The sequence below is a fragment of the Mustela lutreola genome, chromosome 5, assembly GCF_030435805.1.
Source record: "Mustela lutreola isolate mMusLut2 chromosome 5, mMusLut2.pri, whole genome shotgun sequence".
Lineage (NCBI taxonomy): Eukaryota > Metazoa > Chordata > Mammalia > Carnivora > Mustelidae > Mustela > Mustela lutreola.
This window is the reverse complement of record NC_081294.1, coordinates 15,614,485-15,628,907: the sequence shown is the minus strand read 5'-3', so window position 1 is coordinate 15,628,907 and position 14,423 is coordinate 15,614,485. Positions and strand designations below refer to the sequence as shown.

The window sequence follows — 14,423 nt, the reverse complement described above, 5'->3', positions numbered from 1 at the left end:
CATATGATGGTTCTCTTAATTTGAGAAAACTTTATACTACTTTATATAATGGGTATACCAGTTTACATTTCCATTAACAGTGTATAATGGTTCCCTTTTCTGCACACCTTCGCCAACACTTCTTATCTTTTATCTTTCTTAGAATAGTGATTCTAACAGATATGAAGTCATATCTCTTTGTGCTTTTCATTTACATTTCCCTTATGGTTAATGACATTGAACACCTTTTCATGTACTCATTAGCCATTTGCATGTCTTTTGAAAAATGTCTCTTCAGATCCTTTGCATCTTTTTAATCAGACTATTTTTTTTTTTTTTTTTGGTCTATTGAGTTGTGTGAGTTTCTTTTATATTTTGGATATTAATTCTTTACCAAGTATATAGTTTGCAAATATTTTCTTCTATTTCCAATGTGTTTTCACTCTTTTGACTGTTTTTTATGCTGTGCAGAAACTTTGTAGCTTCGTGCAATTCCATTTGTCTATTTTGTTTTGTTTTCCATATTTTGTTGTCATATCCAGAAAATCATTGGCAAGACCAATGTCAAGAAGCTCCCTCTATATTTTCTCCTAGGTTCTTTATTTTACTCTATGTATCTGTTTCGATATTGTTTTGATTATTGTGGCTTTATAATATATCATGAAATCAAAAAGTGAGGTGCTTCCAGTTTTGTTCTTTTTGTTCAAGTTTGCTTTGGCTATTCAGGGTCTTTTCTGTTTCTACATGAATTTAGAGGTTCTGGGAGGGATTGTACTGAATCTGTAGATCATTTTGGTTAGTAAGCGCATTTAAAGATAGTATTTCACCTTATTATTTTAAATACAAAAAAAAGATTTACAATAAACAAATCAAATAAATATCTATTACAGATAACAGGAATAATTCAGATAGAACAATTTAAATTAAAAATCTACTTTTCTTAATTGAAATATGAGATTTTATTGCATTCATTAAACAAGAGTACATTGAGGGGCACCTGGGTGGCTCAGTGGGTTAATGCCTCTGCCTTCGGCTCAGGTCATGATCCCAGGGTTCTGGGATCTAGGCCTGCGTTGGGCTCTCTGCTCAGCGGGGAACTTTCTTCCACCTCTCTCTGTCTGCCTACCTCTCTTCCTACTTGTGATCTCTGTCTGTCAAATAAATAAATAAAATCTTAAAACAACAACAACAAGAGTACATTGAAATAAAAAGTAAAGTTTTCAAGGAGCAAAAAGAAATAGATTTATAAAATTAAAATAAGATGCTGAAATTAAAACAAATAATAATCAATGGACTGAACTATGTGATGAACATAGCTGAAGACTAAGTTGGAGATCTCACAAAAAAAGCCAGAGACATCCGGCATTGTGTAGCACAAACCAGGCAAAGTAGAAACACCTATATGATTCAGTAGTAGACATGGGAGATCAACTGGAAATATTTTACTTTTGTTGTAGAAGGGAGAATAAAAATATTGGACAAAAGAAAACCTGAGTTTTCAACTTAAAGAAATATAAATAAGCATCAAACAGGAAAACTAATTTACTAATTTGAAAACCCACATATCAGATATCCTTGGATAATGAAGAAATTTTAAAATGTAACATAGAAAATATTTTTAAGGACAAATATTTCTCTATATTACAGTTTTCATGAGCAAAGATAGAAATGAAAAGGCAATAGCAAACTATATTAAAAATTCTACTTTAATCCCAGCAACAAAATTATCAAATATTAGAGAAAATCATTTTTTTTTAGATATGAAAGGACTCAGAAAATTTCAGACATGGAAAGATTAGGAAAAATCAGCAGCCACATCTAGTGTCTAAGCAGGAATACTCTAAAAATACATATTCTGACCTTTAGCAAATTACTAAACTATGCAGGATTTCAAGAAAGAAGAATATATTGGGTTTAGAAAAAAAGTAGAAATATGCCACATGCACTAAGAATTATGAAAACTCATTTGATCTTGACACTTGTAACATTCTCATTTTTGTGACAAATCTTAGAAATAAAGGTTTTTGCATCTTTTCAGATTATTAGGGTCGCATTAACTGGTTTTGCAGAGAATATTTTTATATAATCAAATAGTGCTTATTCTTGACTTTTTAAAAAATAGTTTATTGGAAATAAACAAAGACCAACCAAATGCTAAAGAGCAAAGTCTATTTATTCAGAATTTGCTGTAACAAGAGAGTTAACCACAATCACTTACATTTTGGCAGACACTCAAAAGCAGGCGGAAGAGTGAGAGAGGTTTATAGTGGACAAAAGAGAAAGTTTTGAGTGTGCCATGATTGGAAGCTCTTGTCACAGAGAAGCTGTAGGTGAGCTACCTAGAAACAGAGCATCTTTTATGATTGGTTAAGAATGTGAGTCTTGCTTTATCTGATTGCTTTTAAGTTGAAAATGGGGAAAACTGCAGAGCAAGTACAGTTATTGTAAGTTATTGATCAGGTCCTGGTCATTTGGGGTTGTACGTTTGACTTCCTGGATTGTTGTTAAGGAGAATCATTTAACCTCCTACATGCCTAATTTATGGAAATAAGTAGCCTGTCTCCTGGTTCTTTATTGTAGATAGCAGGTTGATTTCTTGGACTGCTTGCTACAGATTATGAGTCAGAGTTCTATTTTTATATATGGCCTAGACATTGTCCATTTATATCCAGCCTCTCAAATAAAAACATAGAAAAATCACAAAAATCATTTTTTGTAGAGGAAGTACATAATATAATGTATACTACAATGACTTAAAACATATAACTGACAAAAACTAAAAGTTAAAAGATGGTAAAGTATTGATATTTCCTTAGAAATCATTAAGGGCATATTTGCTGCCTAAAATTATTGAGGCAAAATAAAGGAATTTAATTAACCATTTTATCCATAGTGATAAAATTAACTAACATAATTAAAATTAATAATGTAATTAAATCATATAATGGGAGAGGTATTGGGAGATAACTCTGATGCAGTGAATTCTTCATTTTCAGTTATGGTATATCAATGAATATTTTTCAATTGTGATACAATTAAAATTTTAAATTTTAATGAAACAAAAAGCAGTAGGCCAAAATTTGGTACACTCAGAAGTGAATCTGGTGAGAGTAGGTATAGGAACTAAGAAGTAGAAAGGCTTCTAATTGTATGTATATATGGTTTAGTTGTAATTTGTTTTTCACTATTTTAAAAATACATAGACTATGCTACTATGCTATTTTAGAAATCCATTTTCCTAGCGAATTGGTTAAAATAAGTAAATAAATTAGAGTTTTTTACTCAGTGATTAAAGGTAGTGATTGAATATGAATTATCTGTGTAAACATAAATATTAAGACATTATATAAATATGTATATATAATAAACAGTGTCTATATTATGAGTATAAGCTATAATCTTTAAGTAAATTCTTCTGAACTTTTATTGACAACTTTGTTATCAAGCAAGGACAAAATATTTTTATTCTTGTATTCTGTTTTGTTTTGTCTTTTTTGTTGTCGTTTTTGGTTTTGTTTCTGGTTTTGTTATTATTCAATGAAAATTCAGCTGAAACAATATCGCATTATTCAGAACAACGCTGAATTTGGTAATTTTTTTTTAATTTTTCTAATAGAATCCTTTCCAAACAGTGAAAAGTAAAGCTATTTATAGAAACAATTCTAAGTTTTTATAAGAAACATGTTAAATCAGCAATAGTACATGGTCTTAATTACCACACACAGTACATTAAATAAATAATTGGTCAATACTCAGAGAAGTATTGAAATTTTCAATTAGTGTGTGTATATATATATGATATTTTCATACATATATGAAAATGTTCTCCACTTCAAAAAGCATTTTCTCTTAAAGATCTCATAATTTTATTTTGCATACAATGAACAACTCTCCAAATTATGTTCATCAGATTCTAATATGTTAACTAATTTAAAGTTTGAATATAAAGAACACATAGATTTTTATTTAAAAGTACTAAGTATATTAGAATCAAGTACAGAGCCTAACCTTTTATTTGGTAAACTATAGTCATTGCTCAAAAGCAATGAAGGATGGTTGGGGAGAAACCTGTTAATGCCTTCTAGATTACAGAGTTTAAGCAGGAAAATTAAATCCACTGGCAGTTCGATCAAGAGCAGAAGTTACATAGTGGAATCAGTTACAGAAATGAAGAGAGGTGAAAAACAAAGTCGTGAACCATGAGACAACCAGGGAAGGAGTTTAGTATCCCTAGGTCTGGAAGAGTAGGGTTACCTGACCCAGGCTTGGTTGCCTGGACCCATGGAAGAAGGAAGCGAAGAGGGCGCTGGGACCATTGCAGAAAAGCAAGACACTGCCGGAGATACCATCTTAAGCCAAAAGAAGGAGGGAGGGAGGAGGAGAGGTAGACAGAGACAGGGGTAGACACATGTTTCTTTTCTGGATTGCAATTTTCCTGTATTGCAGTATTGCAATTTTCCTCTAGCATCTGTTTTTATTTGTTGGTGAGGAAGGCTGCTGAAAAGCACAACAGTGTTGTCAGTACCAGGCAAATGCTTCCCCTAACTATTCTACTACACATCTTTATTTTATAAAATGTATATAATGACTTGGCTTTTGAGCACGTAGACAGAGGGGTGAAATATAACACTACCTCTCCCGACACAGAGGCACTTGGACTGCCATCACATACCATCAATGAAACGTACATGCACGCCAAAATGTGGAAGACTAAACTGAATGGATCTCTTAAACTCCATCCTGACTGGTTGGAGAGATAGAATTCAGAGGAAAGAATGTCATATACTAAAGCAGAGAGGACCAGGCTTGAATTCTGCCTTTTCTAATTGTCAACTACACAACCTTTTGAACCTCTGTACCTCCATCTGTAAAATAGCATTAAATGTAATTTTCTTAATAGATTAATGTCATTATTAAATTGAATGGCATATAAAGGAGTGTTTTTCACATCATTGGTAGTAAAGGTGTATTACTTCCTTAATGATTTTTTTCTATTTAAGGACTATAATATAAAATTTACTTGAATAATGTGCAATTTTACACTAAGCAGTTCCATAAAAGGGATCTAATTGAAAATACACAGAACTTAATGATAACCATGATTTAAAATGCGTGGTTACAACAGTGATTTTTGTTTTGGTACCAGATGTTTCAGAAGTGTTCTTGCAGAACAACTTTTTTAAAAAAAATCCAATGAGTCCTGGGTGAATACTCAAAGCTTTATCAAATTACATGATGACTGGAATCCTGTGTTATTGCTCTGTTGGTGAAATTACAGTCCTCCTGTGTAGAATGAAATTTAAGTTGTATCTTGGTAACTATTGCTTTTTCCCAATCCCTGGAAAATCCTTCTGAGAATTAAGTCCTGTGAGATTCCTTCAGAGAGATGCTCTATGCCTTCACACATCCTCAGCTGATTTTTACTCAAAAGTTCTTGCTCAACATTAATTCACTTGAGATTTTCACAGGGCTGTGAACTCCAACAAGTCATGCATAATGATTTCAATCTCAGAGAATATTTGCTTGTATTAAAATGCTTTATTAAATATTTGAAATTGGTCTTTAGAGACTTTGAAGAAAGTCCACTCTTCTGCTTCACCATTGATATGTAACTTTCCCCAAAATACATGCTATTTATAAAGCATAGTATAAAAAGAAATCAAATGAAAAGAGTGACACAGGGCAATTCCCAAAGGAAACAGGGCTTACGTTTTATAGTAGAAAAGATATCTTGAAAGCTTTTTTATGTACTTTAATCTTTTTTTCTTTTTTTTTAGATTTTTTTTGTATAAAACATCAGCTGAAAAGTACTAATCCTTAGCATGGGAACAGCTAAGTGTGTGCCACAGGAAATATTTAACATGAAAATATTGTGTTCTAAGTAGCCAATGATACTTTAAAAGGAAATGTTTCTATGATTGTTTTTCGTGGGAGATGGTTGTAAAAATTAAGAAAGCTTATAAATTTCTTTGATTAGAAGCTAGTTATATAGGGGTATTGGTTTAATATCTATTGACTAAATGTATATAATAATTTCCAGAAAATTTAGAATACTTTAATATTTTAGTAGACTAATGGACTTTGGGTATTACTTCATATATTTTTATTTAGAAATCTAACATTATAAAGAATAATTTTCTCTGTTCTACTATGTATATAATTAGGACACATAGTATGAGTAGAGAAATTGGGATACCCTTCTCAGAATACATAAATACTGATTTTTTTCTCTTAAACCTTAAACCAGGAATAGAAATCCTTCATTAACATAACTAATATATTTCATTAATTTACTTAAAAATGTCAACAGTTATATCACTAGTAGTGCCTCATGTTTAAAATAATCAAATACCAGTAATTTCTACCTAATTTAATTTTATCAATTTGTGAAATTAACTTTTTATCTCACTTACGATATAGCTGGCATCAAATAGCAAAGGGAATTATCCATCATTTTATTGTGAATTATAACTTTAGATTGTTATCCAGATTCAGTGAATGAACACCTGTAAATTCTGAGAATAAACGTAATTTCTTTCCACTGTAGCTGTAACGTATTTTATTAGTTTGCTAAGTCTCCTGTACCAAAGTACAACTGAGTAGCTTAAACAACACTTTTTGTCTCCCTGTTCCAAAAGCTAGAAGTCTGAGGTCAAAAGTGTCAGCAGGGTCATGTTCCCTCCTAAAATACTAGAATAGGTTCTGTCCCAAGTCTCTCCTTTAGCTTCTGGTGGTTTGTTGGCAATTTTTGACTTCTCTTGGTTTGTAGAGGAATCACTCCTATTTCTGTCTTAATCTTCACATAAAGTATTCTCTGTGTGTGCTTGCATATGTTTCCAAATTTCCTATTTGTATAAGGATACCAGGCATATTAGAGTAGGGGTCCGCACTACTCCAGCTTGACCTTGTCTTAGTTAATTACATCTACAATGATCCTATTTCCAAATAAGATTGCCTTGATGTGCTAGAGTCTAGATGTCCAATTCATGAACTTTGAGGGGAAACAATTCAACCCTTAACATATACTCTAAAGCGATCTATTTTTTATTATCTATTTTTAATGAAAAAAAAGGCACTCATTTTACTTTTTTTTAAGCTTCTGTTTATTTATTTGAGAGAAAGAGAGAGAGACAACACAGAGGAAGAAGCAGACTTTCTGCTGAGCAGGGAGCCTGATTCAGGTCTCAATCCCAGGACCCTGAGACCATGACCTGAGTCAAGGCAGACCCTTAACCGACTGAGCCCCCCAGGCCTCCCAAAGCCTTTTTTCTAATGTAAAAGAACTTCTAAAAGCACTAATGCTTCTTAAAATGTTGCCATCTAGGTTTCAAGTCAATAAGAATATAAGATATGTGTGTATATATATATATATATATATATATATATATACACACACACACATATATATATATGTATATATACATATATTCTTTTCTTTTAACCTGAAACCCCCTTACCAATTCTTCTTGGTAAGAAATTCTTAGAACAATTAGCCAAGGGACTTATTTTCCATCCTGGCTCTTTATTTTTGCCCTTACTGTGTTCAAGGGGCAGGCTGACTTTCAGTTGGGCTGTGCTGTACATAAATGTGAGCTCCCTTTGACCAGCAATCTGTGTACTTACAGTGGTGGTCTGATACCTTCAGATGCCATCAAAGCAAAGTGATAGAGGTCATTTGCTCTACCTTACTTCACACAAGTAATCAGAATTGCCAAATACCTGTGAGACTGACTATATAGAGATGTGTAACAGTGACCATACATTCTGACTAGGATAGAGAGTTAATATATTTTCTTTTTCTCTCCTGGATCCTGTCTCTGCTCACTTCTCTGTGCTACTTTTACCATCACTTAGTCACCACTACCAGGCTACCTTTTTTCTTTACTTGTTGTTTTTCATTTCACTTTTCCCTGCATCCATGCCTTTCAACTTTCACTTAACAAGGCTGGACTTTTATAAACACATTAAACCAAGTGGAGCAGATTTTTTTAAATTTTATTTATTATTATTATTATTATTTTTTTTTTTTTTGTCATGTGGTGTCCCAGCCAGATACCACAAAGGAGGTGTGATCTTGGACTATTTGTCTTTCTCAGCTTTCTCTTTGGAATGATTGCTTGGGGACTATTTTTAAGACCTTAAATATAATTTAAACCTAAATAACTATTGCAAAGCCAGAGAACATTTTAAAATTTGAGGATTTTATAAGTGTGGCTTCTTAAAAGATGGTCTTTATTTTAATGTTTCTGTCTATACTGTTCTCTCTTTTGATCTTAGTAATTCTTATATATGCCCAATATGAACAGCATTTTTCAAATCAGATCAAAGATTTGATTAATATAATTTTGTAACACTGTAGTTACAATATGGACTTTTCATATTTTTTGGAGTTTATTCTGGGCACTTACTACAGATTTAATTTTCTTCAATGTGCTATCAACAAAAATTCCTCCTGAACCAATTTCTGTTTGTAGATGTCTACCTACTGATACTCTCTGAACAGGTTGGAGAGATGAATGTGAGGTATAGAACAACTGTGACATCACAGAAAAAGTCCTTGAAACTTTTTTTCCCTTATTTTAATATTTATTTTATTTTATTTATATTTTTATTAACATATAATGTATTTTTTGCTTCAGGGGTACAGGTCTGTGAATCTTCAGTATTACACAATTCATAGCACTCCCATAGCACATACCCTCTCAATAACCCTCCCATAACCCAGACACCCCATCCCTCCCATCCCCCCTAGCAATCCTCTGTTTCCTGAGATTAAGAGTCTCTTATAGTTTGTTTTCCTCCCAGGTCCCATCTTGTTTCATTTTTCCCATGACTCCCCACCCTGCCTCTCAAATTCCTCATATCAGTGAGATCGTATGATAATTGTCTTTCTCTGATTGACTTATTCCGCTTACCATAATACCCTCTAGTTACATCTATGTCATTGCAAATGGCAAGATTTTGTGTGTTTTTTTGATAGTTGCATAGTATTCCAGTGTGTGTGTGTGTATGTGTGTGTATGGAATGGAGTACTATGTACCCAAAATATTTCAGCAGCATAGTAGTCCATTCTGAACACACACACGCATATATATTCATCTTCTTTATCCATTCATCTGTTAATGGACATCTAGGTTCTTTCCATAGTTTGGCTATTGTGGGTATTGCTACTATAAACATTCAGGTGCGTGTGCCCCTTCAGATCACATTTGTATATTTAGGGGAAAAACCCAGTAGGCAATTGCTGGGTCATAGGGTAGCTCTATTTTCAACTTTTTGAGGAACCTCCAAGCTGTTTTCCAGAATAGCTGCACCAGCTTGCATTCCCACCAATAGTGTAGCAGTGTTCCCCTTTCTCTGCATCCTTGCCAACATCTGTTGTTTCCTGACTTGCTAATTTTAGCCACTCTGACTGGTTTGAGGTGGTATCTCATTGTGGTTTTGATTTGTATTCCCCTGTATGCTGGAATGATGTGAAGCACTTTTTCATGTGTCTTGGCTATTTGGATGTCTTCTCTGCAGAAATGTCTGTTCATGTCTTCTGCCAATTTCTTGATTGGATTATTTGTTCTTTGGGTGTTGAGTTTGGTAAGTTCTTTATAGATTTTGGTTACTAGACCATATCAATTTCACCTGCAAAAACTTCTCCCATTCTGTCACTTGTTTCCTGGTTTGTTGACTCTTTCCTTTGCTGTGCAAAAGCTTTTTTTTTTTTTTTTTTTTTTTTTTTTAAAGATTTTATTTATTTATTCGACAGAGAGAGATCACAAGTAGGCAGAGAGGAAGGCAGAGAGAGAGGAGGAAGCAGGTTCCCTGCTGAGCAGGGACTCGATCCCAGGACCCTGAGATCATGACCTGAGCCGAAGGCAGCGGCTTAACCCACTGAGCCACCCAGGCGCCCAACTGTGCAAAAGCTTTTGATCTCGAAGTCCCAGTAGTTTATTTTTGCCTTTGTTTCCCTTGCCTTTAGACTTAGGAGTGTAAGAGGTAGTATACATTTAACTAAATCTCCAAAGTTTAATCAAACCAGAAAGTGTAGTGCATTATGTAATGAGAAAAATCATGGTACACATACAAGCCTAAATAAGGCTCTCTCGGAATGGAATATCACTGAGGCAAGAAAACATTTTTGTTTCGTATTTAAACTTTTAATTTTGAGATCATAGATTCACATGCAGTCGTGATAAATGATATGGAGGGATTCTTTGTTATTACATTTTTCTCCATGGTAGCATCTTACAAAATTATCATCTTGCAAAACTATAAAAAAAATCATAGCCAGATAATTACAATTTTTTAATCTACCAGTCTTGTTTAGATTTCCCTAGTTTTACTTGTATGTATGTTTAGGTCTATGTGATTTATCACAGGTATATGTTCATGTATCCCATGCCATAATCAAAATACTGGGTAGTTCTAACATCATGAGGATGCATCATGTTGCTCTTTTATAACCAGTATCCCCTAAGTCTACCTCCACTTCTTCCACCTGGCAACTGGAAGTCTGTTAATGATTTCCAAAATGTCATCATTTCAAGAATGGTAAATAAATGAAATCATATAATATATCACCTTTTGGGACTGCCTTTTTTCCACTGGGTATAATTACTTGAAGATTCATCCAAATTGCGGCATGTATCATGCTGCATGTTTATTTTTTTTGCTGAGTAGTATTCCATACCATCGAGTACCACAGTCTGTTTAACTATTTTCCCAGTAACGTACATCTGGGTCATTTCTAGTTTGTGGCTACTACAAATAATGCTGCTGTGAATATCTATGAATATTTGCAAGCACTGTTTTAGGTGGACGTGTGTTTGCATTACTTTTGCATAAATGCCCAAGACTACAAGTTTCAGGGTTGTACGCTCTATGTGTGTTTGATTTTATAGGAATCTGCTAAATGTACATTTCCCCTTGCAATGTACAAGTGACCTAGTTTCTCAGTATTCTTGCCAGCATTTAGTGTCACCATTGTGTTTTATTATTCATTATTAAAGATATCTTTTAGACACCACACAGCCCTCCCCTTCTGAGTATGTATAATTGCTAATCATATTTCTGCTTATAATATCAGCGTAAAATACCATTTAGAGACCAGAATCTTAACATACTATTAAAGGTTCATGTACATTTATCATCTGCTAATAAGGATTGTCAGAAGAACAAGGCATACTAATTTTATTAACTTTTCTAGGATGCCTTGAAGACAAAGAACAGGCTGCTTGAAGTTGACTCTGCATTTCAACAGAAAAGAAAATCTTTGTAGTTAAACAGATATTAGACCCTTAATAATTGTTCCATACCTAAATAATTGAAGTACTTATTAAAACCAAAGACTGAAAATTGTCAGTGCTTCCATAGTCAGTTACCAAGATGAATGCAGAATTTCATACAGAATTACTTGATTGTGAAAATATTTTTGTTTGCTACATAACCTGAATTAGTAGGTGGAATTTTTCTAGTTAGGCAGAATAAAATATCAAGTATGCATTATTAGATGATTCATCAAGTACATTTCATGAATTAATGAGAGCTCTTAACCCACTAAATTTACAGTGAGTTACATGGCCTTAATAGATGGTTGTCTTGTTATACCTAGATCAGTCTTCATTTGATAATAACTGAAATATGGTATAAATGTACCTAATTATGCAAATAGTATTTGAAATATATGAACAGGAAAGAAATAATCAGAATGCCCCCACTAATTTTCCCTCAAAATACGGTATTTTAAAGTTTATAAATTCCTTGAATGTACACTTTAATTTAAAAAAAATCCAGTGTAATAGGCATATTCTGATACCCATTGTAGAAAGATGATTATGTTAGTACTATATAGAAGAACCCAAAGGAATGAGAACTGAGCCTTGAAAACCAGGTAGGGCACTCATTAATAGTCCTAAAATAAAAATGGTATACATCATGGAAAAAGGTTTGAATCTGCTATTTTGATGCTACTGATAATTTCATGTCAACTCACCCACATTGCCCCATAATCACAAACCATCTGACCTGCCATTTTCTGAATAGGTATATAATAGGTAATGCATAATGCATGTTCTCACCTTACCTTGAAATTTACCTCGCAGTTGAACACCAGTTTGATTCTTGATCATCGGTCCAACCTACCCCTGATTATGTAAGTGTCAGAAGAGGCCTTTCACAGTGTTATTGGCACGTGCACACACAAAAATATTAAAATATTGGAAATCAAATATTTTCTTTTGGCTTCTCATCTGATACAGTTGTTGGCAGGGGACAGATGTTTAACAGATAAACCAAGAATTAAATTTCGTAAGATACATCTATTACAGTGTTCCATAGGTATGTCAGTGTAACCTTTTTCTGTGTATAAGTCACGTGCTAAATATTACCACACACTAAAATTTGTTTTCCTGAATGCACAGGTACCTCTGTTCTGCAGGTGACAGCTACTGATGCAGATGACCCTACCTATGGAAACAGTGCTCGTGTGGTGTACAGTATTCTCCAGGGACAGCCCTACTTCTCCGTAGATCCTAAAACAGGTTAGTGCATTTTTGTATAATTTGTGTGCCTGTGTGCTGGAATAAAAGAAAACAGTGTTCTTATTTCTGTGTCTTCTCCCACATCAGACATTGTTGGTTCAGCACATTCTAAAATGTCCTTGCTTTTTCTAATGTGATGTGATTGAATAATTGAAGGCAAATTCACTGTTTTCTTTAGCATTTTGATTATTCAGCAGTTATACCAGTAAAAATTTCTTACTTTTGCACATCCTTGTATCAATTACTTTCTGCTTAAAACAAATATGGAGTGTTACATTCAATGAGATCTTCAAGTGTATCATTTGTTGTGCTTACATATTAGGTTTAAATCTTTGCCAAAGATAGTAAATAACTATTTGAGAGTTTCCATAATTCATTTGAATTTGATTGTCACATACGTTGTTATATATTACATTGGCGGAATTGTTATGTCTTGAACTGAGGTCTTTTCCCTAGAGAGAAAATTCTTCAGCCTTTAAATACTGCATTATGTACGAGAAATTTACTGAAAATAAAAATAAAAACATGTAAACTTTTTTTTAAGGAAAAAAATAGGAATTCTCTCTTTCCTCTCTTTTTTTCTGTCCAAAATAAACATATCATATATGTGATGTGAAAGTGGAAATGAAGGATACTCAATATTGCGTTATAGGATTATGTTCAGCAACATAATCTAAAAGCCCCAGAAAGCTCATGGTCCCGTTGGCAAATAATTTGTTAACAAAAAATCGACTGAGCATAAACACATTTTGAAAGTAGCCAAATGTTCAGTAAGAAATGAGTTTTAAGTTTTACTAATAATTTCAAGTATATATATAATCATGAGACACCGATGAAGAGAGTGATCTAAGATATTCCAGAGGTCCATAGGTCTTCTCTAGTTACATTAGACTCATCCTGAATCAGATTAACATGTGGTATTATCTAGTAATGGACACAGCCAGATAACACAGAAGAAAGCCATCTTTGGTTATAAATATCCCCTTATATTTTCATAATCACATAGCTTACAAAACATTTTTCAAGGAGCCCTGTTTCATAACTTTATAGATTCCAGGTTTGTTTACCATTATCAGAGACAAGGTACATCCAGCTGAAAAGATGCTAACATACTCTCAGTAGTTAATATCCTTTGAATGCTAGGAGTATTGTCATTATCATATTTTCAGGAGGAATCCATCAGCTTACTTTTCTTCTTTCTTTTCCTGGTGTGCGCCAACACCTAAGTACACTGGGCAAGAATAGATCTTAATCATACAGATTGATATACAGATTTTCCTACTATAATAATTTATGAAGAACATATTGAATATGTATAGATAGGTAAATGAAGAATACATACATACATATATATAGTATATGTGTTATAATTATAAGATAAATTACATATAATTAAATGAAGTAAAAAATAAAAATCAGGAGATGATAAAAAGTAATATAATGTGACCTAAAAAGGTATGGGGTAGGCAAGTCCTTTTACTACCAAGATAATATTAAATACTCAGAAATAAAAATGTTAATATAGTAGTCAGAGTTCTAGGATTAAAAAATGTACATATATTGTATACATTGTTACTCTGGCAAGAGAGATTAGATTTTTTTAAAAAAAGCTTTTTATTGAAATATAGTTGACATATTACATTGCATAAATTTAAGGTACACCATATATTTGATACATTGTTATATGGTAATAATATTGCCAAGTGGCCATAAAAAATCTTAAGACAAATAAAAATGATTATTTAATATTGGTGCTGCTCATTTTGTTCTATTTTCCCAATAAACATGACAGTTTTATATGTGAAATATATATTTCTCATTTTATTTATTTATTTTTTAAAAGAGTTTACTTATTTATTTGACAGAGAGCGAGAGAGAAAGCATGAGCAGGGGAAAGAGGGAAAAGCAGACTCC

The 14,423-nt window shown here is 32.9% G+C and overlaps 1 protein-coding gene across 6 annotated transcripts in view; it reads left to right on the top strand.

Moving 5' to 3' along the window:
• CDH18 (cadherin 18) overlaps positions 1–14,423 on the top strand; it is a 981,465-nt gene that overhangs the window by 745,937 nt on the left and 221,105 nt on the right. For all 6 annotated transcript variants that reach the window (XM_059173691.1, XM_059173693.1, XM_059173692.1 and 3 more), the window contains one exon: positions 12,390–12,509. In XM_059173691.1, coding sequence (XP_059029674.1) covers positions 12,390–12,509 — 120 coding nt within the window. The remainder of the gene's footprint in view (positions 1–12,389; positions 12,510–14,423) is intronic.